The sequence below is a fragment of the Accipiter gentilis genome, chromosome 3, assembly GCF_929443795.1.
Source record: "Accipiter gentilis chromosome 3, bAccGen1.1, whole genome shotgun sequence".
Taxonomy (NCBI): Eukaryota; Metazoa; Chordata; class Aves; order Accipitriformes; family Accipitridae; genus Astur; species Astur gentilis.
This window is the reverse complement of record NC_064882.1, coordinates 35,738,110-35,762,691: the sequence shown is the minus strand read 5'-3', so window position 1 is coordinate 35,762,691 and position 24,582 is coordinate 35,738,110. Positions and strand designations below refer to the sequence as shown.

The window sequence follows — 24,582 nt, the reverse complement described above, 5'->3', positions numbered from 1 at the left end:
ATAATAAAAAAAAAGTAATAAAATAAATAAAAGGACAAGCACATGTGGTTTAAGATTTCCTCAATTCTCCACATAAGATACTTGTAATTTGCAGTCTTTAATGACTAAGCTATTTGAGAAAGCAATTAGGTAGCAGTATGTTTCACAACATATGCACCCAATCATTATTATATAATATCATCCCAAAACTAAATTGATATTAGGTCTCAAAACTTCAAAAATGGTTATTTGAAGTAGAGGGAACAAATCCAATAAGGTATGTTATAAGCAGGATCAAATTGGAGGAGGTGAAAAAGAAACTTCCAGCTTCTTCAAATGATGATGTTCAGAAGACATCCTGTACGTTTGTACTACAGCACCCACTCAGCAACACAGGTTTTGGCTACCCTGTCAGCATGTGGTATTCTTCTCTCTTTGGCTCATTAGGTTCAGATAATCAACTTGGAAAAAGAACAGACACATTCCTTAAAGATCTACTATCAACCTGCAAAGCACCCAGTTAAGGTATCAAAACAAGAAATAAACTGAATGAGGTTTTCATAATATAGTTACCCTGCTTCTTGCAAAGTCTGATAAAAAGGAAACTAATTTTGGCACTCCAGTCATTTCAAATAATCACAGTAGTGACTTCACAGTTATGACTAAAATGGACTGAAAAGAAACAAGTCTTCATTCTTCCCCAAGGCCACAGGACTATCTATAAGGCTCCTCAAATTCTGGTGTGGTTTAACTTGATTTCTTTTTTCTGTCCTCACCCTACACCCTCCTTTCAAGCAGGTTTTGGAACTTTATTCTGTCCCCTTCTAAAATACAGCTATTCATGTCTGACCAAGACTTAAGTAAGTTCACTGTTAAGGTACATTCCAAAGAGTGCTTACAGTGTTGGTTTTGGGTGGGGTTTTTTTAATTATTATTATTAATCAGGATGTTGCTCCTGGTGACTTCCACTGCTGACAGATAAACTTTTGAAAAAAAATTAGTCTTGCTCATAAAGTTTTCTGGTTTGCACAATGGAAGCATGAAGGCTTTTATGCACAGTAATGGTTGCTAAGACTTCAGAAACTGGCAGCATCTGACATGAATTTTTTTCTGCTTCAGCTACATTTACATCTCTTCTGCAATACCCTACCCTGCTTTTGCTGGAATTTTAAAAAGGTAAACCAGAAAACAATGAAAAGAGGTAAACCAGAAAACAATGAAAAGAGGTAAACCAGAAAACAATGAAAAGAGGTAAACCAGAAAACAATGAAAGTTCTGAAGCAGTTAGATAGCAATGTGTGAAGTACAAGCAAAACAGGAACAAAAAACAACTAATAAAGCCACCAAATAAGAGGCATTTGCTTTCCTTCCTTCCCACTGTAATCACAGCCATCTTATGAGATGAAGTCTACGATCAACAGCAACTTCATCCCTTCTTGAAAACATCAGAACTCCCCTGAGTCCTATATCCAGAAAAGTCCAGTATTAAAAGTATTTTGATATAGGTTGATGATACAGAGAAATTAAAATATATTTAAAAACCCAAAACCAAAAAAGAGGTGAAATCTGGACTGAAAAGTATGTTCTATGGACATATGAAATCCATAGCAATAAAGGCACAAAGAAACAGTAATAAAGTTGTGCCTATCTGATACATAGTTTCACTTTTCTCCCCCCTATTACAGCCATATACAGCCACTGTTCCACAACTCTTTTGCATACCTTTTATCAGGATTCAGCACTAACATTCTTTTAGAAGAGATGAATAATACATGTGCAATAATTTATTTTAAATACCTGAATACTAAAAAAAAAAAAAAAAAAAAAAAGTAGGTTTTCTTTTCTTTACTGAAAATAGCACAAGGAGAAATCCATGAGAAGTGATGGGGAGTCTACAAAGTACTGTGAGGCAGGCCAATTTGACACACAGTTTATAAGAATTACATTAGTTTACTAATGTTCCAAAATTAAATTAACCTTATAATCACGAGTACTGATGGTCTGCATTTATGATACAGAACATCCCAGTGATATCAATTGTAGCAATGTGAAAATATTGTTTAATGTAATTGCTCAAACTAACTACATTAATCTCAGTTCACCCACCAAATCTGATTCCCATGTGGGTTATACCCCCCTTCCACCCACACACTGAAAGACAACCGCCTCCCCATCTGAGCCACACCCATGTATAATACACAAAACATAACTGATACAAAAACTCACTTTCACTGGACAACATCTAAAATATGTAAATACCTGTTCCTGCAGGTCGTAGTCATAGCTATCATGCAGCAGAAGACTGAGGACATACCGAGTATAAATCATGGCATCAATGCCACACTTCTCTAGCTCTTGTCCCAGCCAGGTCTGCACTGGACCCAAAGCATGTAGCAGAGACATTTCAGAAACAGATACAGGGCCTGGATAAGAGCTTGAGGAGCTTTCAGATGGCAAACCATCCACAACAACTGTACAGATAGGGCGCATGAATCTAGGTGGTTGGCATCCTTATAACGTGAAGCATTTTCTGTAGTTGATATTCCGTCGATATCTGGAGGTGATTTTCACTCCAGTAAATAGGAGAGAGGCTTGACTTCTAGGACAATCATTTATATTTCCTGGCAGTTAGCCGTCTAGAGACGAACATCACTCTTCAGGCATGACCAGTGAATAAACTAAATCCTAATAGCAAACACATATGTAGATGTGTTTTTCTACCTTAATTTCACATTGAGGCCAGATGCAAGTCCCCAGCAGGACCTATAAAGAGGAAAAAATGATAAGTTGTGATAATATGTATCCATACATGAATAATATTAAACAGTGAAAAAAACACCCAACGTAGAAAGCAGTCATTTACATACTGCTTACTCCACATATATAGTACACCTATTCAGTGTCATTTTGAAGAGTAACAGGAATTATTCCAAGTTTAAAGGTGACTTTTCGAAAAGGTACTTTTTAATACAGGAAGAGACTCTCCTTCATCAAAGACTTCACAACTAATCCATTGATTGAAATGTATGTTTGACCTAGCTTTATGATAAAGTTAAGACTTTATTACTTTCACTATCAGCTGAAAAAAACCCACTTTGATAAAAACAAAAAAATGTCCAATCTATGTTAGTTTGCATAAAGACTGACTGTATATTTTGCATCGCTAGAAGACAATATAATCCTACTGTTCTACAGTGATTTCTGTTTCTGGGATAGAAAAAAGTGTCTTGTTTATAAAACACTGAATTTATTAAATTCATCTGGCCAGGAGTTTCAAAAATCCTACTATAAATAGTTGCTATCTTCAAGCTTGGGTTTTGAGTGCTTTTTTTAGTTTCAATATTTGTCTTGCCTCAGGACAGCAAAGCATTTTATCATCCAAAATCTGTCCTCAAAAAAACATAAATCTCTGGAATAACTTAAAAAAAATTGGGCAGAACATAACTTATCAGTGCCAGAATTAACATTTAGCCCTCTTTACAGAAAGCATACACCAGTCTTACCTGAGAAATTACACTGTATACCATATCCTAAAAGAGACAAACCATCCTAAGACTTATACCACCCACAATCCCAAATCAATCTCAATAAGTAAGGGGCAGAAGGTGCAAGCACCACACACGTAGGCATTCTGCCCTCTAACCCAGAAGCAGCCAGTCAAAAAAAAGGCATTTTTGACTGGTCTGCCAATCAACCACATGCCTGCCAATCTGGCATTTGTGTAGGCCTTCTCTCTCCTCTCCAGCTTCTCAGCAGAGAAAACAAAGCTCAAATCCTAGCAGAAAATATCCCTTCACTGAAAGGAAACAAAGACTAAAGGATCTAAGCAAAATCTACTGTTTTGCGTCAACCCCACTGCAAGATGACCAATACACTCAAAACAGACATCACCTAATATATCTAAACTATATACTGTGGGCAGCACGTGTTTTGTGGCCAAACAAAGTTGAAAGGTGACCTTACAGTTGATACCTATGCCCGCACAACAAATGATCATAGTTTTTAGGAGCTTTCTTTGCATCACCACCCAGGTACAACTGTATATTCCAGATCTTTACTGAGTCAGCTGTGACATCATCAAAAAGAAACTCATTATAATCAGTTGCTACAAAGTTGACAAAATCCCACACTACACTAAAGCCACCTTACTTCTCTGACGACAATGTTCATTTTGAGAAAGTAAGTAATGCAAGAGTATTCAATCTTTGTCAGTAACATGTTTGTATTAGTCAGAATCTCATAAGTAAGCACAAATAACAGTAGGTAGAAACATCCTGCAAAGGGCCTGGAGGTTACTGGTTCATCACATAATTAAGAGAACACAAAGTATGAGAAAAGTCTAATATTGTGACCAAGATACTCCAAATCAAGAGCCACAGGTCCAAATTCTTAAACATTCCATATTCTCTTAATTGTGGAAGAACAACATTCCACTCAAAAGTCTATTTTGTCCTTCTCCCGTTGGTTCTCCACATCACAGAATGTGATGAAGACTCTTGCCAAGTCAATGCCACAATGCCAGTCAGCCCCCCAAGCCCCATGTTTCAAAGATTGGGGAAAACAGACACTTATGATTTGTCCTTTTTGAGACATGGAACAGAACTACCTGAATGGTCAGGAAATCAACAACTTTTTGACAGAGCTGACAAAGTTCCACTGGAAAGGGGAATTATGAAAAGGTGGACAGTGAGGAAAGTCAGGGGAAAAAAAAAAGGTGAGAATTTGACCAAATGAAAAATTCATTTATTCTAATTCAGCAGGTCTCCCACCTACCCATAATCTTTTCTTTTATAAAGTGTACAGAGAATGGAGAGGGACCACAAACATACAAGTAGTCTCTGGTTTGCAAAGATACCACCAAAAACAGTCAAGAGGGGCTGAATGGAGAGAGCTTGGTTAAGGTGATCACATTTTCCATTGAAGGTTTTGAGTACCCAATATAGCAAAGCAATGGGCTTCTGGAAATTGAGTTACTTCAATCAGAAGTGACTGCATCAGTGGACAACAGAAGACCTATAGATGTCACCTACCTAGACTTCTCTAAGGCCTTTGACATGGTCCCACACAGCATCCTTGCTGCTAAATTGGATTTGATGGATAAGGAATTGGCTGGATGGCTGTGTCCAAAGAGTTACAGTTAATGGCTCAATGTCTAAGTGGAAACCAGTAATGAGTGGTGTCCATCTAAGGTCCATATTGGGACCAATACTACTTAATATCTTCCATCAATTAAATAGATAGTGGGATTGAGTGCACCCTCAGCAAGTTCACAGGTGACACCAAGCTGAGTGGTGCAACTGATTGGCTTGAGGGAAGGGATGCCATCCAGAGGCACCTTGATAGGCTTGAGAAGAGTGCCCATGTGAACCTCATTAAGTTCAACAAGGTCAAGTGCAAGCTCCTGCACATTGGTCGGGGCAATCCTCAGCATCAATACAGGTTGGGGGATGAAGGGATTGAGAGCAGCTCTGCAAAGAAGGACTTGGGGATACTGGTAGATGAAAAACTGGACATAAGCCAGAGTTTGCAGCCCAGAAAGCCAGTTATATCCTGGGCTGCATCAAAAGAAGTGTGGACAGCAGGTCAAGGGAGGAGATTCACCCCCTCTACTCCACTCTTCTGAAATCCTACCTGGAGTACTGCATCCAGCTCTGGGGTCCCCAGTACAAGAGAGACACAGACCTGTTCGAGCAGATTCAGTGGAGGACCACAAAAATCATCAGACGGATGGAATACCTCTCCTATGAAAAAAGGTTGAGAGAGCTGGCACTGTTCAGCCTGGAGAAGAGAAGGCTCTGGGAAGACACTGCAGCCATTTCAGTACTTAAAGGGGGCTTATAAGAAAGATGGGGGCAGACTTTTTACGAGGGCCTGTTGTGACAGGACATGGGGCAATGGTTTTAAACCAAAAGAGTATAGATTTAGATTGGACATAAAGAAGATTTTTTTTTACAATGAGGGTGGTGAGACACTGGAACAGCTTATCCAGAGAAGTTGTGGATGACCCATTTGAAGTGTTCAAGGTAAGGCTGGGCAGGGCTTTGAGCAACCTGACCTAGTGAAAGATGTCCCTGCCCACAGTAGGCGTAGGTTGGACTAGATGATCGTTAAAGGTTCCTTCCAACCCAAACCATTCTGATTCTACAATATAGAAAAGCAAAGGGCTTCTGGATACTGAGTCACTTCAAGCAAAACTTACTTAGACACATGGTTTAGATCCTTAGCACCTAGTAAGGACTGAGTTTATGCTTCAGCTTTTCCCTGAATGAGGTGATAATGATAATGTGGCCTATCTTAACACTTATTTTCATGAGGCATTTGAGAAATGCAACAGTTGAGATCCAGGCTAACAAAATCTGATTGTCTTTGGCTGACAAGTTAAAGCATGTCTTCCTTTTTTTAGGGGCGGGGGGGTGGGGTGGGGGGGGTGGTGGAGAGACAGCAAAAGAGAGACAGGTTATCACGGGATTTAAGAAACAAGACAACAACAACATTTCTATGATGGTCAAATATCTTTTTTAAGTATCATATTCCATTACATATTTTAACATTATTTTAAGTTTCAAAATATATACATGATATAAAAACTGGAAATTGAACAAAATTCTGAAATAATATTTGAGAGTTCTCATTTTAAAATTGTCTCAAGTACTTTGTTTTACAGAGTCTTAAATGTATTTCCATTATGGTTTAGAACTAACAAAATTTCATGCAAGCTGAGTATTTTCCCATCCCTGTACTAGAGAGGCTTTCCATATCAAATTAGTACAAGTCACTCAGAGAATGAACATTTCTGCTAACAGATGTGAAGCTCCATTTTAGAGACATTTTCTAAGTTATCACCCCTTTTAAATCTTTTTAACAATGTAATGTCTTGTTAAAAATAACTTTCTCCATGCTCACAATGACCATGGCTAATCTGAACAGGAAGACTACAATACAACCTAAGTAATTAGTGCAAGGCTAGTTATTTGAACTACCAAGTTGGAAAGAATTTTCCATTTACAGCTATAAAATACGATGGAGGGACATGCCCTATAATGAGAATTACCAAGTAAAAATTTACCATCTCACTCAATAGTTTGTAAAAACTACTGATTACTTACAAATCCTAAAGTAAAAAAATATGATTAAATTCTTTCAAAAGAATTTCTACTTACTCCACTTCCAAGCAGAATTTTTCCTTTTAAGTAACCTTCAGTTTTTGTAACATTAATCAACGACCTTCATAAGATCACTGTAAACTGTCAACAGCTTAACAACTAGAGGCATAAGAGCCAACTTATGAAGTGTCTTGTAAAGGAATGAGAATAGGTAATTGTGTAAACACTCAGACTTTATAACTTAGATTATCTTAGAATAGATACTCTTTCTCAAAATTCTATTCAGTGTGATAGTTACTAAACATTCTTTTGACCCAAAATAGACAGCAGAAGACAATAACCGAGTTTTAGTCTCCTGAGATCTAGTTACGGAAAAGCAACAACTTTAAGTAATCGATAGCAAGAAGCAGGAAGGAGGATCAACGGTACAGAAACTGAAGCTAGAACACTCCAAGGCCATTCCCTAGAATAGAGTTGTTCTTTCATGGTAAATAATCTTTTCTGAAAACTAAATAATCCTAGGCTTCCCTGTAAGTGACCCTGAATACAGATATTGTCACAACAAATACATAAAATAAAAAAGTGCCTTGGTACTACAGTATAATGAGAGCTACACAAACACCTTCTTGTGATAGTTATGTCTACAGGAATACAGCATGATAGTATAAAATTACACTAAGATTACCAAAGCTTGCAGTAAAAGAACAGTGTAATTAAATCACTCTTCAATGAAGTTTGATACAAGCCCACCAAGAAAGTGCTAGCATATGCAACTGTTCATATCAGACTATCAGCCAAAAGAGTAAACTGGCTAAAAGCTCATGCCAGGCAAGCCATTTCCATGTCTTCAACAGCTTTTTTTCCTCCATAATTCCCTTTTATACAAAAAAAAAAAGTTATTTTAAGTAGCTTGATAGCTTACTTGGCTTACTTTTAAGTAAGGCCTTTTTTTCCAACTGTTTCTAATCTTAGAACACAGTGACCAAAGCCAAACCACAAAATCCACTGAATTAATCTAAGGTAGCCTTACCTGTATTTTATCAGCACCAAGAGGCCTCTGAAAATTATGTATCTACACAGTAAGGTTACAAAAAAATGTTTGTTCAGAAATGAAAAAAATAAATAGGCTTAACCCTTTAACAAGCTTTCAGGCTTTCTTAAAGATACTTTAAGAGTTGATAGTAGGTGCAACAGAAAATATTAGAATAGGAGAGTAAAAAACATACCCCTTACTATTGTCCTTTCAGGTAAACTAAAGGCCCACAAACTATTTCTTGGAGATCATAAAAAGGTAACTTGAAAAGGAAGCAAATTGTCTGTAGGCTTAAATTCACTACACTGGGGTCTACACTCTCAGTGGAAAAAAAATTACAGGATCTACATATTGAAGGAAGTTGAAAACTAAAATATTATTTATTTGTATATTCTACAAATAAAGTCTCTCAAGCCTAAAAATTACTCCTTAGACATTCTGATATATCTACTACAGAGAAATCAATCTCTTGGATAAAGCTACAGATGCTACCTTTTTCCTTCCTTCCATTCCCAAAAGGGATAAAATCTGTGTTTTCAGTGCTTCATTCTGCGTACTGCTATGTGTTAACAATTAGACCGTACACATTCCCACACATTAGTTAAGTCATAGCTGCTGTTTTATACAAAGTTTCCTCTATTATTCTTTGAAATATGCCTGTACATTACAAAGTTTACAATTAACAGCTCTCATTTTCAGAAGTTTTTTTCCTTGCTGTGGTCTTTGTCAATGTATGACAATTTTTCAAGGCATCAAGAAAAAAAAGAATATAGAATTCTTTCTTACTTTTTTTTTTTTTTTTTTTTAGTGTGGATGTAAGTGTCCACATTTTTAACTAGGACAATGTTTTTTTAGAAGTAGTAATTTTTCCCCAGAATAGTTTTATCAAAAGCAAACAATCCTTCCTCTCCCTGGCAACTACATGTACCAAAACCAATGCAAACCCTAATTACTATAAATCAAAGTGAAAATTTTATCAAGTTTGGTCAATAACATACTAAAATTACATACTTGCTTCAGTAAATTTCAGTCCCCTCTAGAAAACTGATAATCAAAAGCATGGTCACATCATATGATGGTACCAGAAGCCCCAAACTGTTCTTATATATTATGGAGGAATAAGCAATTTTACCATCATTTCTTTTGTTTCTTTCAGTAAAAAAATCTAAACAAATCCTTAACATACAAACCAAACGACCACACACTGGGGAGGGCACTGTCAAAGCCCAGAAACAAAGCCTATTTAAAATCTAGCAAACAATGGAAACTGTGTCCTTAATAAATTTCACATGGCATTTAAAAGACATGTGAATTCAGAAGTAAAAGAAGTTGTTATTTTTTAATCACATTCCTCGATAATCTACGAAACTTGGCTGTATAGTCTTCAGAGCAAGGACAGCTTTTTTATGCGTTGGTGATGTTTGATGTTATTGTACAATAAACAGCAAAGCAGGGACTTGATTAATGACCAAGGCACTGAAACACTATTGTAAAACAAAAAAAATTTATAATGCCTATGGTATAAACAAACCTCTCCCTCTACCTCAGTTCAGACAATTTCTGCCACAAAGCTTCAGAAGCATTGCCATGCCATGAGAAACACAGATTAAAACACCTGGCTGGAATCAACGCAAGGAACACTAAAAATGGTTGGAAGCATAACAGCAGCTCTGTGAATTAACTTTTAGATATACATAGAATTTCCTTTTTTAAGAAGTATTATTGGGAAGTGCAAGAGTGATACGATCTTATTTTTAATGGATATATGTTTTATGGTTGACTGATGCCTAACGAGGCTGGGCTTATGCTATGGTTCTAATGTAACTCAAGTCAAGTCAGAGAACCCACAGAGGACACAGAAACCAGTGTGTGGGTGTTACTGCAGGATTTTTTTTCTTCTAAATCTGCAAGCTTATTTTCATAACACTTATCCAAATGAAAATCTGAAGCTGCTAATCCTGTATAAAAGCTTAATGGAATTACTCAAAGGATTCAAGAGCTACCATATAAGCCTCATTTACTTAGGTTAGCAAAGAAGATGAACAGAGATGTAACCAAGATGACACCAGGGAAGTTACCAGTGCAGCTCTGTAGGATTCTGCACTGGGACCTGCATTGCTTAACAAATTTGTAAGTGACCTGGAAGATGAGATGGGTGACAGCTGAGAAGCTACCAAACAACAGCAAGCTGTCAGGGATAGTGAATACAGCGTAACTGAAAAAATGCAGAAGGACTTTATTAAACTGGACTAGGCAACCAAAAGGCAAACAAAATTCAGCATAGGTAAACTTGAAATGAGACATAGCGGGAGTAATAATAACCTCATGCTATTAATACATAGAACAAGTTATGAGCTGACTATTAATTCCAGGATCTATTTCCTAAGTAGTATGTTAGATATTTCATGAAAGTGTAAGCTCAAACCCAGCAGCAGTCAAAAGAGCAAATCACAGAACAAAACTAAAGTCATACTTGTGCCACTGAATTAATGTTTTGCACGCATATTGTACATAACGTGCAACCCTGGTCCTGTAATATCAAAGACAACATGCCTCTCAGACATGGATAGAGATTGACTGGCCAATGTCTTTTTTTAACAGAAAGTACCAACAAGTCAGTAAGAGCTATGTACAAAACTTCACAAAACAGCTACTAGAAATTCCTTGCCAGAAGACACTGAGGACACCAAAAAAAATATAAAAATTAGATGGACTTCAAAGGAAATTGAACAAGAGAGATCCCTTGAGAGTTTCCAGCTAGACAAACCACATCAGGCTGAGGAAATCTCCTAGACTGAAAATGGTGCGAGGCTGAGGGAATATTCAGGAGAGGTATCACATATACTCTCCCTGTTCTTTTTCATCCCTAACAGCTCACTTACAGATGCTGTTGCAGACAAGTACCAGATTTGAGAAAGCCTTTGTCTGAACCAGTACAGCTGTTCTTATAAAACATTAATGTTCACCATAATACAAGAACAACAATTCAAAAAACAGTAGCTGGAGGAGTTCAATTAGCTGATCCACTCACAGGGCTGCAAATTATTAACATATATGAACTTTGTTACAAGATGTCAGAATATCAATCCTGTCACAGAGCAAAAACTGAGCTGTGGGAAACAATTGTTAATGGACTGCAGAATTAGCAGGTAAGGCACCTGCACTAGGGGTTCAACTGCATATCCAAGACCACAAATTCTCCATAATCTGAATATTCTCCACTTCCTCAAAACAAACACGTCATATAAGCTGGAAAAAGTACAATTTGTAAGTTAGGAAAAAAAGGCAAGGTGGAAAGAGGAAAAAGCATGACGTAGCAGCAAAACCTACAAACATTGTGAAGAACACTCACAGCATAGTATGTCCACCACATACCAAAACATCATCGCTTTATAGAATTGTAAGAAGGTCTGAAAGTGGCTTCATAAACAGACGCTTTTGAAAGGGTTCCTATTACATTTAGCAGATTTGTAAAGAAGCATCTCTGCATAGTGGAGACCTAGGAAGTGGTTCTTCACTATATGTAATATGACTTAATTTAATTAATAAGCCCTAATAGTTGGCAAGTTTTGCGTCTCATGGTCCAATAGCTGTCTGGATAATTTAGGAAGCAAATTTTACCTTCAAGACAGAAGTATTGTTATTTCATAGCATCACTCAGGAAACTGTTTCATGAGGTCAAGACTCAATATTAAAGATGCATTAAAAAAATCAAAAGCAAGCACATAGCCACCACTTCCATTTCAATAAACATGAGGGAGCCCAGAACGTTTCTGACAAAATAAAACCTGACAAATAGAACAACTTCTGGTACCACAGTTTGCTGTGCAGTTGTACCAGCTAAGTCTAAGTACAGCACATCTGTAACCTGCACCCCTCCAACCCAAAGCACTATGTCTCAAAAATTTTTAGTATTAATTTTAAGAATGGCTTACAACTCTTAAAAATGCCTTCAAACATTGATGAGATTTAATAAGTCAAAAGGTATTTATAGACTGTCTGAATCTAAAGGAGTGAAACACTGCTTCACTAATTTCAAATGCCCATCTGCCATTAACAACGGCAACATTTACCTTATTTTAGTACGAATTCATCCAAACAAGGTTATCCAGCCACCAGTGCAGTCCTAATAATTCTATTCTATTCTTAAAAAATGATGAACATAAACTGCCATGAGAGATTTTTTTTCCAGTTTACTGTCCAGACTGGATTTTGAACTAAATTTCAAGCTTGCTTAAAATTGGTGTTTGAACTAAATTTTACTCCTCTGTTTAAACAAGACTACATTTTTTTTTTAAATCCTATCTGAAAAAAATAAAAATGTACACATATCACGTAACTTCAAAATGATAATTTTTAGTAAGTTTAAAAATACAAATCGGCATCTAATGACAAGGATTAAGTAAATATTTTTCACATTAAAAATGAACTTAAAAAAATGCTGCATGTAACTGTCAAAATTTGAATTGCTGGTATTGCCAGCACAAGTGCCAGTTTGTAAAAAACAGAAGTGATTGTTTTTATACCAGCAGTATCTAACTTTCAAGAGAACAACACCAGCAGCAGCATCTTGACAGAGGAACCTGTGTGGCTGACTCAAAAGCATAACACAAACTGCACTGCAACTGCATATTGCTACCAAGAGAGGTTGTTCTACTGTTTCTCCCATTGTCCCTTCCTAGCATTCTCAACCTTTTGTCCTTGTACTTAACCCATCCACTGTGTGGTTGCAGGGATGAACTGGATCAGCCTGTTCCAAATGCAAAAAATTCATTTTTGGTGGGCCAGTCTTGCAAAAAAATACAAATAAGCTATCAACTCACTCCCTTGCCACAATATTTCTACATCTGGCATACGAGAGGAAGTGGGGTTGTCCCTTTCAGAAGCAACCCACTGTTAGATCCAGTTAAGTATAACAAAAAAACATTAGGAAGGCAGAGTTCAGAAACTACATTTTAGTTAATTCAGATACAAGTCTTCCAGATCACCATTATTCTTTGGAACACGAAGCGTGGAAGCCAATACAGGTATTTCAGCAGGTATGATACGTACTTCCAACATTTTTACAGAAATTCCCTACTGACCCATGCAACTGTATCCCATGCTCACATAATTCAGCAGATTCAGCCTCAAAACAAACAGAACCCCACCACAACAGTAGCCTGGAGATGACAAAGAAATTACTGGTTGCTTCAAGTTTGGTCACAGAGAGGCAGGTGTTGCGCTGTAACTAGCCCAGAGTATTATGGGTCACCAAAGTGTGGAGAACCCAAGAGTAAGCGAGAGTGCTAATGCGGAAGGCGGCATGTGTACACCTCAAAAACGTGGACGTTGCCTCAGCTCCTACTTTACAGCACTCCCCAGCCATCGGTGTAATTTCAGTATGATTGACATCAGGTTTCAGACTGTTCTGTTACGTTTCTTTTTGCCATTGAAGACATTGGTATGATTTAAGTTTTTCAATTTAAAATTGCAGATCTTATCAGCATACCAGAGCAAAGCCAGTGACAAACATCTCACCCTCCCCCATTTACCTCAAGTCTATTACACATTGGGATTGCCTGGATGGACTGCTACTGGGCCTGAGAGGTCTTGGGGAGAAATACTTGTCTAGCTGTAACTTCAAGGAGGAGACAGGTAGTCTTTCTTGTTCAGTCCCATGAGAATCTTCACAGGGACACTATTTATCAAAAGCTGTATCTTTTACTATGTACACAAGCAGCAGACCACACATCTTTGATTACCATCATCATACTTCAATAACTCTTTCTTAGCCTTAAGGAAATGTAAACAAAGTTAATAAAAACCAAAACCAAATATAACTAAGATCACAAAGGATGCACATGTTTTAAGCTGAGACATTTATCCTCAGGACTTTTGGCATGTAATATCTGTAAGCTTTCTACTACTTGTGTCTCACTGTATTTACTAGCCTTTCCATCACCTAGAATATATGTGGGGCTTAACAACGCAACAGAGGATGCAGTCAGGTAACGGGAAGATCAGATATATGCTCTCAACTACTTTGATCACTCTCCTTCCTGCCCTCCTGATGTCTTCTATTTACCTGACTTTTAGAGCAGTTCAAACTACCTGTTACTAACAGCTATTTACCCATGTTTGAACTCCCTTCCCAAGCGGGATGGTAATGGCTTGCAGGCCTGAGCAATGTGCATCCATTAAAACAGACTTGCCTCCAGTTTCATAACCTCTCAGTGCGTAGACTGACACCAGCGTGCCCCAAGAGGTGTTGCCAGCCTCCCCCGAGGCACAGGCAGCCACCAGAAGGAGTCATCCCATCCCCCAGGCCACCAGTGGGGCCACCCTGATAAAATATTCAGTGCTCTTCACATGAGCTGGAACGCTACTGTGGCACCAAGTAGCCCAGTGGCCACTCTTCTAGTGCAACCATACAGGATTTATTTCAATTAATATACAATTTTTTCTTAGACATACGTTGCATCTTTCAGCTGGGGAGGGAAAAGGAGAATGAATTATGACTTCCAAAGATCAAATAACCACTGCCCATTTAAAGGCTATGGTATTTCTCCAGCTATTTATACTTCCAAAGTTAATAATCCAGCTGTATATAAACATAACCAGTTAATGACCATACTATATATTTTACTTTGCTTTATTAACTTCTTTAATTTCTATGAAGGTCTTCTCTGAATGCTTACTATTGAAGTTTTCTATACTTGGTCTGCGATTCAAGGAGTTAATGACTACCTTTTTGGAAAAGCTTAAAATAGCCTCATGAAGGGTTTGAAAACAAATATAACTATTGCCTAACTATATAGTCTTTTCAACAGCTCTATTCATAAAAAAAAAAAAAAAGATGTTAGCATAAATTCAGTTGGAAGTCACATATAGACAATGATTTCATTAAGAACTGTGTAAAAATGTATAGTATGTGTCAGCCACAAGAAGCTCAGTAATGGCAAGGAGTTATGACAAGTTGAATTTGCAAGCTCTATGACTTAGCCAGCAGAGAAGGTACTGACTTTGCAGCAAAGAAAATATGGCAGACCGACAAAGGAAATTGTTTCAAACGCTCTTCTCCTGCACTGCTACCACCTCTAATTTTTAATCCAAAATGTGAGTAAATGAAATTCTATATATTTATGAAATTGAGATCAGAAGTAGGAGACTCCGCAGTTTTGAACTTAATAACAATTAGCATTTGAGTGCATTTGCTTAGGCATTGTTTGTTCAGTTTATGTTGTAAGACTGCCAGGAAAACAACTTTTTCTTCTTTTTCCATAAAAACAGTGGTGATATTTGTTGCCTCATCTCATCTCCACTTTTATGATTAAGTATGTTGCTGAAAAATGCTATTGCTTATTTAAAAAAAAAGTTTACAGACTGAACAGGTAGGACAGGTTAATATTGCTCTTAAAATAATAGCCTTGCTGTTTGCTAGTTCAAATGACAACCGGCAATCTTATTTTACATAAAATGCAAAATATTTAACTATCACCACCAGAAAACCTCTTACAAAAACAGCAGGTCAGCATTATATTACTTCTCTTCAAGGGAAGTTACTATACTGTTAACCAAGGCATTTTTTTCACAACTCAAGAACAAAGTTACTAAAAACTGGAAGTCTGAGGTTTCTCTCAAGCTGATAAGATATACTGTTCAGAGAAGCTGCTGAAAAAGTGATCTACATAAATATGAAAATTAAACTAATATCTGGACTTACAGAAACATTTTAAAACTCTTATGTCACCGCACACAATTCAACATGACTTCCCAGCAAAGCACCTATAAAAACTTCAATAAAACAAAAATTGCTATAGGTAATTCAGTTTCACTGTTAAGTGCAATAGTCAAACAAGCAGCAGAGTGAACTTCTACCCCAGAAGACAGGAGAATAGGAATTAACTCAACAGCAACCTTTAGCTAATTAGTAACAGTCATTAGCTCAAAATCTTCAGCCAGCAGAATTAAAATATCATGAAACAGTAAAAGCTAAGTTATCAATCAGACAAATCACTGGAAGCTGGCTCTGTTTCTTTAAAGACACTCCAGTGTCCTAAATTCAATGCAGTGTTTTAATGTTGCACTCCCACTCAGCCACAGTCTTCAAATTTGTTTCAAGTTTGTAATAACAGATTACAGTGTCACAAGGATTTAGTGAGAATTAATTACTCATCCAATGGCAGCAATACACATTACTGATTTCTTCATTAGTGATGCTTCAAGCAGCCTTTTTTCTTTAGGCTAATAAAACACTTTATTTTCTTAACAAGCATGTATGACACATACTAAATGACCAAAATAATTTCCTTAATCACTCTGTGTATGTTTTAGCACGTTTTCCCACTTTACTGTTGAAGATTATTATCTCAATCTAAGTCCTGACTAAGCTAACACTACCTGGAATAACCTTGCAGAGTATACGTATCTTGCAACTCAACTCTGTTGTTCTGATGTTAAAACTACACAATCTTATGAAAAGTTGCTTTATTTTCTCTAGCCTTCAGCTTCCCCTAGTCTTGTAACCTCTTATCTCTCTCTGTACTTTCTTCTGCAGTCTACATGTGCAAAACCTCATCTGCAATGCAACTATGGCTCCCGTCAGAATTCTTCTATAACCAAGCTAGTTCATCTAACCAAACCATAAAACCAACAAAAAACCCACACTCACACTATTTAAATAACACACAAGAGGCAAAACAGCTCCTCCTTTCCACACAGCATCTTAAACACAGGCACATTAAGATGAAACAATTTGCTTGAATTCACTCAGTGACACAGCTGACAGAAAACTGCAGGTCTCTTCAATCCTAGTCCAGCATTCCATCCAGCAGACCTTGTTCCTTACATAAATTTAACAGTAATCAGGGGAAGACTTTTAAAAGCTACAAAAAGAACACGAAACTATCCAGATTTCATCCCTGTTACAATTTATTTTTATTTATTAACAAGTTTTTTGCACAGAGTATAAATTTTCAGATGCAATCCTTTCCAGAATAAGGCCTAGAAAGTTACAGACAAAAGTAAAATTAGCATGGACTGCATATTTGCAACTTCTTCCTCAACACAGTAAAAAAAAGAAATTTAAACATTCCCCAAATTACATTAAAAGTTAAAATTGTTATAGCAAGCCTGAGCACAGACTATGCACAAACCTAGCAGGATATAATTTGTCTACTATGTTTAATACCACAACAGTGAAAAATGAATTTAAATCCTTTATAATTGAAATTTCCACACTACTGCCTTAGAAATAAACCTCTCGGAAAGACAGATACCAAAGTGGGCATACAGAAGCCAAGTTATGAACAGAACCTAGATGATGCAGAAATAATAAATGGACAGTTTTATACAGGTAAATCCAAACACTTGCATATGAAATATAAAGGAAACAGCAGATTAAAAATTAAAAACATTCAGTAGCTTCCAATAAAGCTAGAGAAATAACTTCTAGTAAGAAGTCTGTGAAAAAATAATCTCTGCACTGAATGTTCAAACTACTCAACCCTTCCTCCCACCCCGCCAACCACCACCGTGGCCCAATAAAATACACATTCAGTCCCTCAGCATCCATCCCAAATACACCCAACCAACTTTCAGGAAAGTAGCACAAGATGCTTTTAGTAAAAACATTATAACTAGCTCATCTAGGTCTTTTTCTACTAACCCACTCTGCCAGTCCTGCAGTTACCCAGTATTTCTGCCTAGAAAAATCTGGTAAATTATTTCCAAATTATGAAAACAACATACTTTTCCCTCCGATCAGCCAATTTGCTTTTTGTCTGTGTATTGAAATGCAACTGAGCATTCAAATATTCATTTGAACATTTTTATTTTTGTATCATGAAATTGACTTCACTCAGAAAAAATTTCTTGGGGCAGGGTTAGGTGAATGGACACGACACAAAACAACAACTTGTTTCTATAATTACATTTACAAATTACCTAACTGGCCTGTCACTGTTCTAGGACTACAATGAAGGATTCCAATCTCTGTTCCGCTATACAGAAGAAATTATCCCAATAAACAGAGCATATTAAATAGCTTCTAGAAGATCATTTGTATTCCAAGCTCCACTAGCAGTGCAGATAACTAGAATTGTTCCTGCTACCTATCATAGCCTACAGGAATTCTGAGTCTTGCTCTCTTCATCACATTCTGTCTTACCAGACGTTGTTACTCATCTTATTATAGTAATAAGTTATTACTTTTAGTAATTAACTATCAGTTGCTGTTACCATTATACAATTTATGGGCTTTGCATTATCAGTCTATCAGCCAGGTATGAAACCTATGCTATAAATGCATGTGTTAAGAAAAGATAGAAGGAAAAACAAGCTGCAATGGAATAACAAGAAATAAGGGTCCTTTACTCTCAGAAGCTACAAAAAAAAATAAATTTTAAAAAAAGAACCAGCTCAAATTTCTTACTTTGAACACATTAACTTGTAGATGGCTTTAAAGGAAGCATTTAACACTACTTTCAGCATCCATCAGTACAAATTTTGTGTACCGCTTTATGCAAAGCTTAAAGAAGCAGCAAACTGACATACGATTTTACTAGGATTCTAAGTAGATAGAAAGTCTATTCCGACTCTACAGCACTACACCTAAAACCCAATAAAATTCCACAGCAAATTCACCCATGCTAAGTATAAAATGTACCTCTTGGCTTCCCTCATTCCCCCTATTCATCTAGAAACAAGATGCTCAAGAAGGACAAATAATGAAGTTATGAGCGGTATCTAGATCTTCCTCCGTCACTGTTCCTGCTAGAATGCACAGCAAATGAGCAAAGGAAAATGCCGACATCATTTTACCCCTATGGAATTTCTCTTACTTGGAAGATTAACAAATAGCAACAACAACAACCAAAGCAGTGGGGAATGCAGACTATGAAATCAGCATATTAACAAGAGAAGTTTAAGGCCTCCAATTTTTCCTCCTGAGTCACATATAGAGCTGTTTGCCCCTTCCTTTCCTTCCGATTCCCTCGCTGATGAGCAGAAAAGCTAGAGGGTCATCGATTCAATCGAAATTTGCAGAATCTGTCACCTCAGAGGATCATTACCCCCACAGTGCATGAGACAAATGAACTGATAAAGTTCTGTGACTGTACGTGTGCGAATATCTGCTAAGCAGAATATGGCGGGGATATAAACTGCTGACGCTTTCAATGGAGTGTACAACTCGGGATTTCCCCTTTAATTCTTAGCCTTTGAAAATGAAGAACATTATAAATATACAGTGTACTACTCACTTTATTCAAGTTACCTACATCCCCTCTTATATCTCAACGATCAAAGTAGAAGATTTTGATACCTATACAATATGCTTTATTGACTGGGAGGGGTTGTACACTACCATTTTAGCATATCCATACTGACAAGAAACAGCAGATGGAGGATTAGTACAAAATAAAATCTGCACAGTTACATGTCAAGTAACGATCAAGTTCCATGTCATTTGTAAGGCATATTTTTGTCTTAAATAATAAAGAAAAATGTCAATTTCAGGCTCCCATGGATTCTGAGAAGCCCGCAATACTCGGGCTTTAAGCACTGCAGTGAAGTAGTTTGTTTTACACAATTATCTACTGAATCATCACAAGCTCACTTTTGACAGCTTAGAAACCAAATTTGATCTGCAATTCCCAGCTCATCCCAGGAGCACAGAAGTAATACACGGTGTGCAACAGAAGGGTAAAAACCTAAACACTTAAAAGGGTTGGTATGAGGAAAATCAACTACCTGCACCACAGTGTCCTCTGATCCCAGGCCTGTAAACTACAACCTGAATTACTTATGCACAGAAAACATCGGAATGCAGGAATGCCTTGTATTTGAAAGGACAAGCAAATCGTACTATTTTCACCCTTCAGATCAGTATCAGGTACTGCAATGAGTAATTAAAACAAAGACAAAACAGAAAAAAGGCACCGCACTTTCGCTTTTCTCAAAGTTTCCTAACGCGACTTAATAAACGTAGGCTTTTAATCGAGACGACACGAGGAGAAGATGGAAATGAGTTTGCTGGAACGAAGCGTCAGTTTGTGTCACTTCTGCATTCAGCTGTAACCTTCGCCAAACCTTGTCCCCACCCCCCACCCCCCCACCCCGCCCGTTGCCTACGAGCGGCTGCGGCCCTGCCGGGCCCGCCCCGGCGGCGCGCAGCTCCGAGCGGCCATAGGATGCGGCTCCCATCAGTCTCCCATCAGCCCAGCTCCTCCTCCTCCTGAAACAGCAGCAGCCCTAGCCTTTCTATCCGCCTTTTGCCTTCAATAGGCCCTAAAGGACAATGCTGTCGGAAAGAGAAAAAAAAAAAAAAAAAAAAGAAAGAAGGAAAACCCCAGGAGGGGAGCCAGTCCCACCAGATCTGCCCCCAGGGTAACCCTGTAACGCCGCAGCCAAGCCAGCGGTGGTTTCCATCTGCCCCGGTGCGAGGCATTTGGACCCGTCTCCCAGCTCCTCCTCACCGGCGGGTCAGCAGCCGCTGCCTGCGCTTTGTACAATTACGCACAGGATGAAAGGTCACGGCGTGAGCCATACCCGCACGCCAGCCGGGCCCGGCAGCACCCGGGGGGGGGGGGGGGGGGGGGGGGGTTGTTGGTTGGTGGTGGTGGGGAGGGCGCGGAAAGCCCTGTCACTTCAGCCTCGCCGTCAGGCTGGGCAGCGAAGGGGCTGCCCGGCTCGGGCTCTCGCTACCCTGACCCGAAACGCCGCATCCTCCGGTTTCCCGCCCGCTGCGGCGGGTGACATAGGCGCAGGCCGGCACCCACGACGGGTGGGTGCTGGGTGCCGCCTTCCTCTCCCTCCTCCTCTCCTCCCGGGCGTGACCCGACCCGCAGGCACGGAGCCCCGACTCCCGCTCCAGGCCGGCGCCTCCCTCCCTCCCTCCCGCCGGCGCAAGGGGCTCACCTGACGCCGAGACCCCAGGGGCCGGGCCGGGCCGGAGGAGCGCCGGGGAGGGCTCGGCTCCCAGGCAGGCGCTCGGACCGGGGCACCCCGGCCGGGCCCCCGGCCCCGCCCCCGAGCCCTGCCTCGCCGCCGGCCTGCAGCCAGCCCCCCCGCCCGGCCCCTCGCGCTCCCTGTCACCCCCTGCCCGGCCCCTCTCCTCCCGTCGCCGCGCTTCCTCCCGTCTCCCCCCCCCCCGGCCCTGCCCCCGGCCTCCCCGGCACGCTCCCGCCGCGCTGCGGCAGGCGCAGCCCAGAAGCGGGACGCGCCGTCCCGGGAAACCGTCCTCCCGGCGCCGGCCAGGCCCGGCACGGCCCCGCAACTCCTCCTCTTCCCGGGCTCTTAGCGGGGAGGGGAGAGCGGGCCGGCGCGGGCCTCCGAGCCGCCGGCCCGGCGCTCCCCGGGGGCCGAGCCCGCCCGTCCCTCAGCGCAGCGGCGGGAAAGAGGGGGGGGGGGGGGGCGGCAGGGTGGGATTGAGGGGAGAGGGGGGCGCTCGCCGCCGCCTCCCGGCTCCGTCTTCCCGTTGCCACGGGGAGGGCGGCAGCCGCCCTCCCTCCAGCCCTACCCCTCCCTCCGCTCCCCGCGCCCGCGGCGGGTATTTACCTGCCGTGGCGGCGCAGAGCGGGGCCCCGGGGCCTCTGGCAGCCGGAGGAGGCGGCGGACTCCGTCCCGCTGCTGCCGTCCCCGAGTGAGGCGGGCGGGACGGAGCCGGGACCTGCCCTGGGAGGCGTTACGTAAACCGGCGGCGGCCGCGGCGGCTCCCAGCGCCACGGGGAGGGAGGGAGGGAGGGAGGAGGGGGGCCGGCCGCTCCGTCACCCGGCAACAGGACTCAGCGCCCCGGCGGACCGCGCCGCAGGCTCCTCCCCGTATCCTTCCGCCCAGAGGGCGGCCCGGATCCCGCCGCCCGGGCGCGCGGGCCGGGCCCTGGGGCCGCGCCGGGCTGCTTGCGCGCGCGCGCAGCGGGGCGCCGAGGAGGGCGCCGAGCTCTCCGCCGCGCCGGCGGTGGGGGTGGGGGGGGGGGAACGGGACGGGGACGGGGATCCGGGCCCCTCCGTCGCCGTCCGGTAGTGCCCGGGCGCCAGCGAGCCGGCTCCATGGCGGGCGGCCGCGCAGGAAGGGCGGGGGAGAAGGGGAAGTATCGTCTTTACCCTGGTTGCGCGGCCTCGGCCCGGCCCCGCCCGCCGGGGGAGCGCCGCGCTGTCCGCCGGGCGCCTGAGGAGAAAAGGGGCGGGCGAGGCGTTTGAAAGTCACCGGCCGGCCGGCCGGCGGGGAGAGCGCCTCCGAGGGCTGCCGGGGCGAGAGGCGAGGCGAGGGGAGCGGAGCGGCGCCGTCCCCGTCCCTGTCTCCCCTGCCGCGGGGTGGCCGTCACCCGGGCGGGGAGGCGGGCGGCGGCCCCTCGGCTGGGCTGGGCTGGGCTCCCTCAGCGAGCTGCCGGCGGGAGCCACCCTCGCCCCCTCGGGAGGGCCGGCTGCGTGGTAGCGACGGGGAGGGAAACACCCAAGGGCCGGGGCAGGAATGCGAAGGAGGAACGCGGGGGATAATGATGGAGCGTGGCGGTGTTTGTAATGGGAGGTCCTTTTGAAATCCGTAACGACTCTTGAGGGCAAGGTTAGCAAATGAAGTTTATTTTGCTGCTAAATGGAAGCCTGTCTGGGAGGAAAGTCGTCTTTTAGAAGATTGATGCCATTGAAAGTCGGTTTTGGTAGGAGAGCTCCTCAGGAGCCGGGAAGATTTTATTCCAGTTTTTTGAAAGCCGGCTTAATCGGAACTGTTTACACAACTGTGGAGTAATGAAAGAGCAACATTTTTAGCATAGTAGATGGGTGAAAATAGGCCGCTGTAAGACTGAAAATATGACAAAGATGACACACCAAAGTACTAATTAAGCTCCCTAATTGCGAAAATAATAATGCCCTTTTCAGGTGTACAGTAGCACCTCTCATTTCTCAAATAGGTGAACACATACGGGTCTAAGGAAAGTCAATATTAGGTAAGATGTCAGAGTAAGTCTTCTGTCTGCGCATAATTCTAAGGGTTTTCTTCCTTTTATTTACTGCTAGGTGTGTGGCTCCTAGAGTTCCAAAACGTGGTACGTCATCTACGTTGGCTAATACTGTTTCTTTTGTGCAAACATCATCTTTGGTCACTGGAACCAAGCTCATCTTTGAAAAGATGATCTCCCCCCACCCTGAGTGTAGTCCTGTTTAGGTCTTTTGACAAGTAAAGCTTGTATATAAAAATACATCTCATAAGAAACATGAATGCAAGCCAAGATAGTAACCACTGCCTCCCAGCCTACGTACTCATTTCCTGATACATGAGCAGTATTGCTTTGCTTTTTTTTTTTTTTTTTTTAGCTAGGGTTCACCTTTTTTGAACATCCTTAGCACCTAATTTAGTCATAAATTTGATTTAGGCTAGCCAAAAGTTGAATATGCAGGATTATGTAGCTACACGAGCTACTGACATTGTCTTAAATGCTGCCGAGGCAGTAATTGATGTCATACGAACGTGCAGTTCATCAGTTCGGCTTTCTCCAAACCTTGAAGGAGTATTACGGGAAAGCTCTAAAGAGAAAGTAGCGCTTTAAACACTGTGATAAAAGGACAGCGTCATTCTCTGAACCATTTAATTACCGTTCCAAGTTATTTTCTTGTTATGAAAAGCTGAAACTGAAAAGCTTTGGGGGAAAAATCCTGCTGACTGTTTTCTGCTGAGTCATTCCACTGGTTTATCAGAAGCATTTCACCAACACTGTAATACGACTTGCGCCAATTGCAATCAAATCTTCTTTTGTTCACAAGCTCAGAATCTGAATTCCCCTTTTCAAGGTAGAAATAAAATATAGTAAAATATGGGACACCTGGGATTTGTCTGTAATAACAGTTGGCACCAATTTTAATCAATCTCCATTCAGTCTTCTGAACATATTTGCAATGTATTAGTAATGTATATCACTAATGTGAATCCACTTACCTTATTTCACCCTTTCTATAATTATTTTTTTCTCTGAAAGCTCTGTAGAAGGGACAGATGCTCAGAACATCGGTGTTCCTCTAATAGAGCAAGTCAGAGCATGCAAGCCGGTGATTGATAGATTATTCTGAATAGTCACGTAGTTGCTGTGTGACATTTCAGATTGACAGTTCTGGTTTTGTGGTCAGATCTCAGGAATCCCGACAGTGGAATTTTTTGTTTGCTTGTTGGTTTTTGTTGGGTTTTATTTTCCTAACAGCCAACCCGATTCTGATCTCCGTTTGGCAAGCATTTCAGAAACAGCTGGTACATGACCATATGCCGTGCTGGCACTGCTGTGAGCTTATTTCCCACTTGTCCTCCTGGTCAATCAGAGCTGCTCCATGTGCTGAAGGACAGCTGGTCCCTTGGCATGCGAAGCAGCTAATGAACTTTTTCTCCAAAAAACTGTAGGGATACAGCATGCTGACTCCAATCAGTGGCTTTTCCTTTCTGAACTGCAAAGATGGAAGTTCTCTATGGGAACCCTGTTTGTTGCCCCTGTGTGACAACCT

General features: G+C 41.2%; 1 protein-coding gene across 2 annotated transcripts in view; it reads right to left on the bottom strand.

The window, feature by feature from the left end:
* KIAA0232 (KIAA0232 ortholog) overlaps positions 1 to 21,807 on the bottom strand; it is a 71,680-nt gene extending 49,873 nt beyond the window's left edge. The window contains exons 1-2 of one of the 2 annotated variants that reach the window (XM_049793534.1): positions 21,655 to 21,807; positions 2,239 to 2,742 (exon numbers count right to left, since the gene is read on the bottom strand). In XM_049793534.1, the coding sequence (XP_049649491.1) occupies positions 2,239 to 2,469 (231 nt within the window). In that variant the 5' untranslated portion in view covers positions 2,470 to 2,742; positions 21,655 to 21,807. Of the gene's footprint in view, positions 1 to 2,238; positions 2,743 to 21,015; positions 21,113 to 21,654 lie in introns of those variants that run through there. The other variant, XM_049793543.1, reaches the window with a different exon arrangement.
* Positions 21,808 to 24,582: the final 2,775 nt, after the last annotated feature.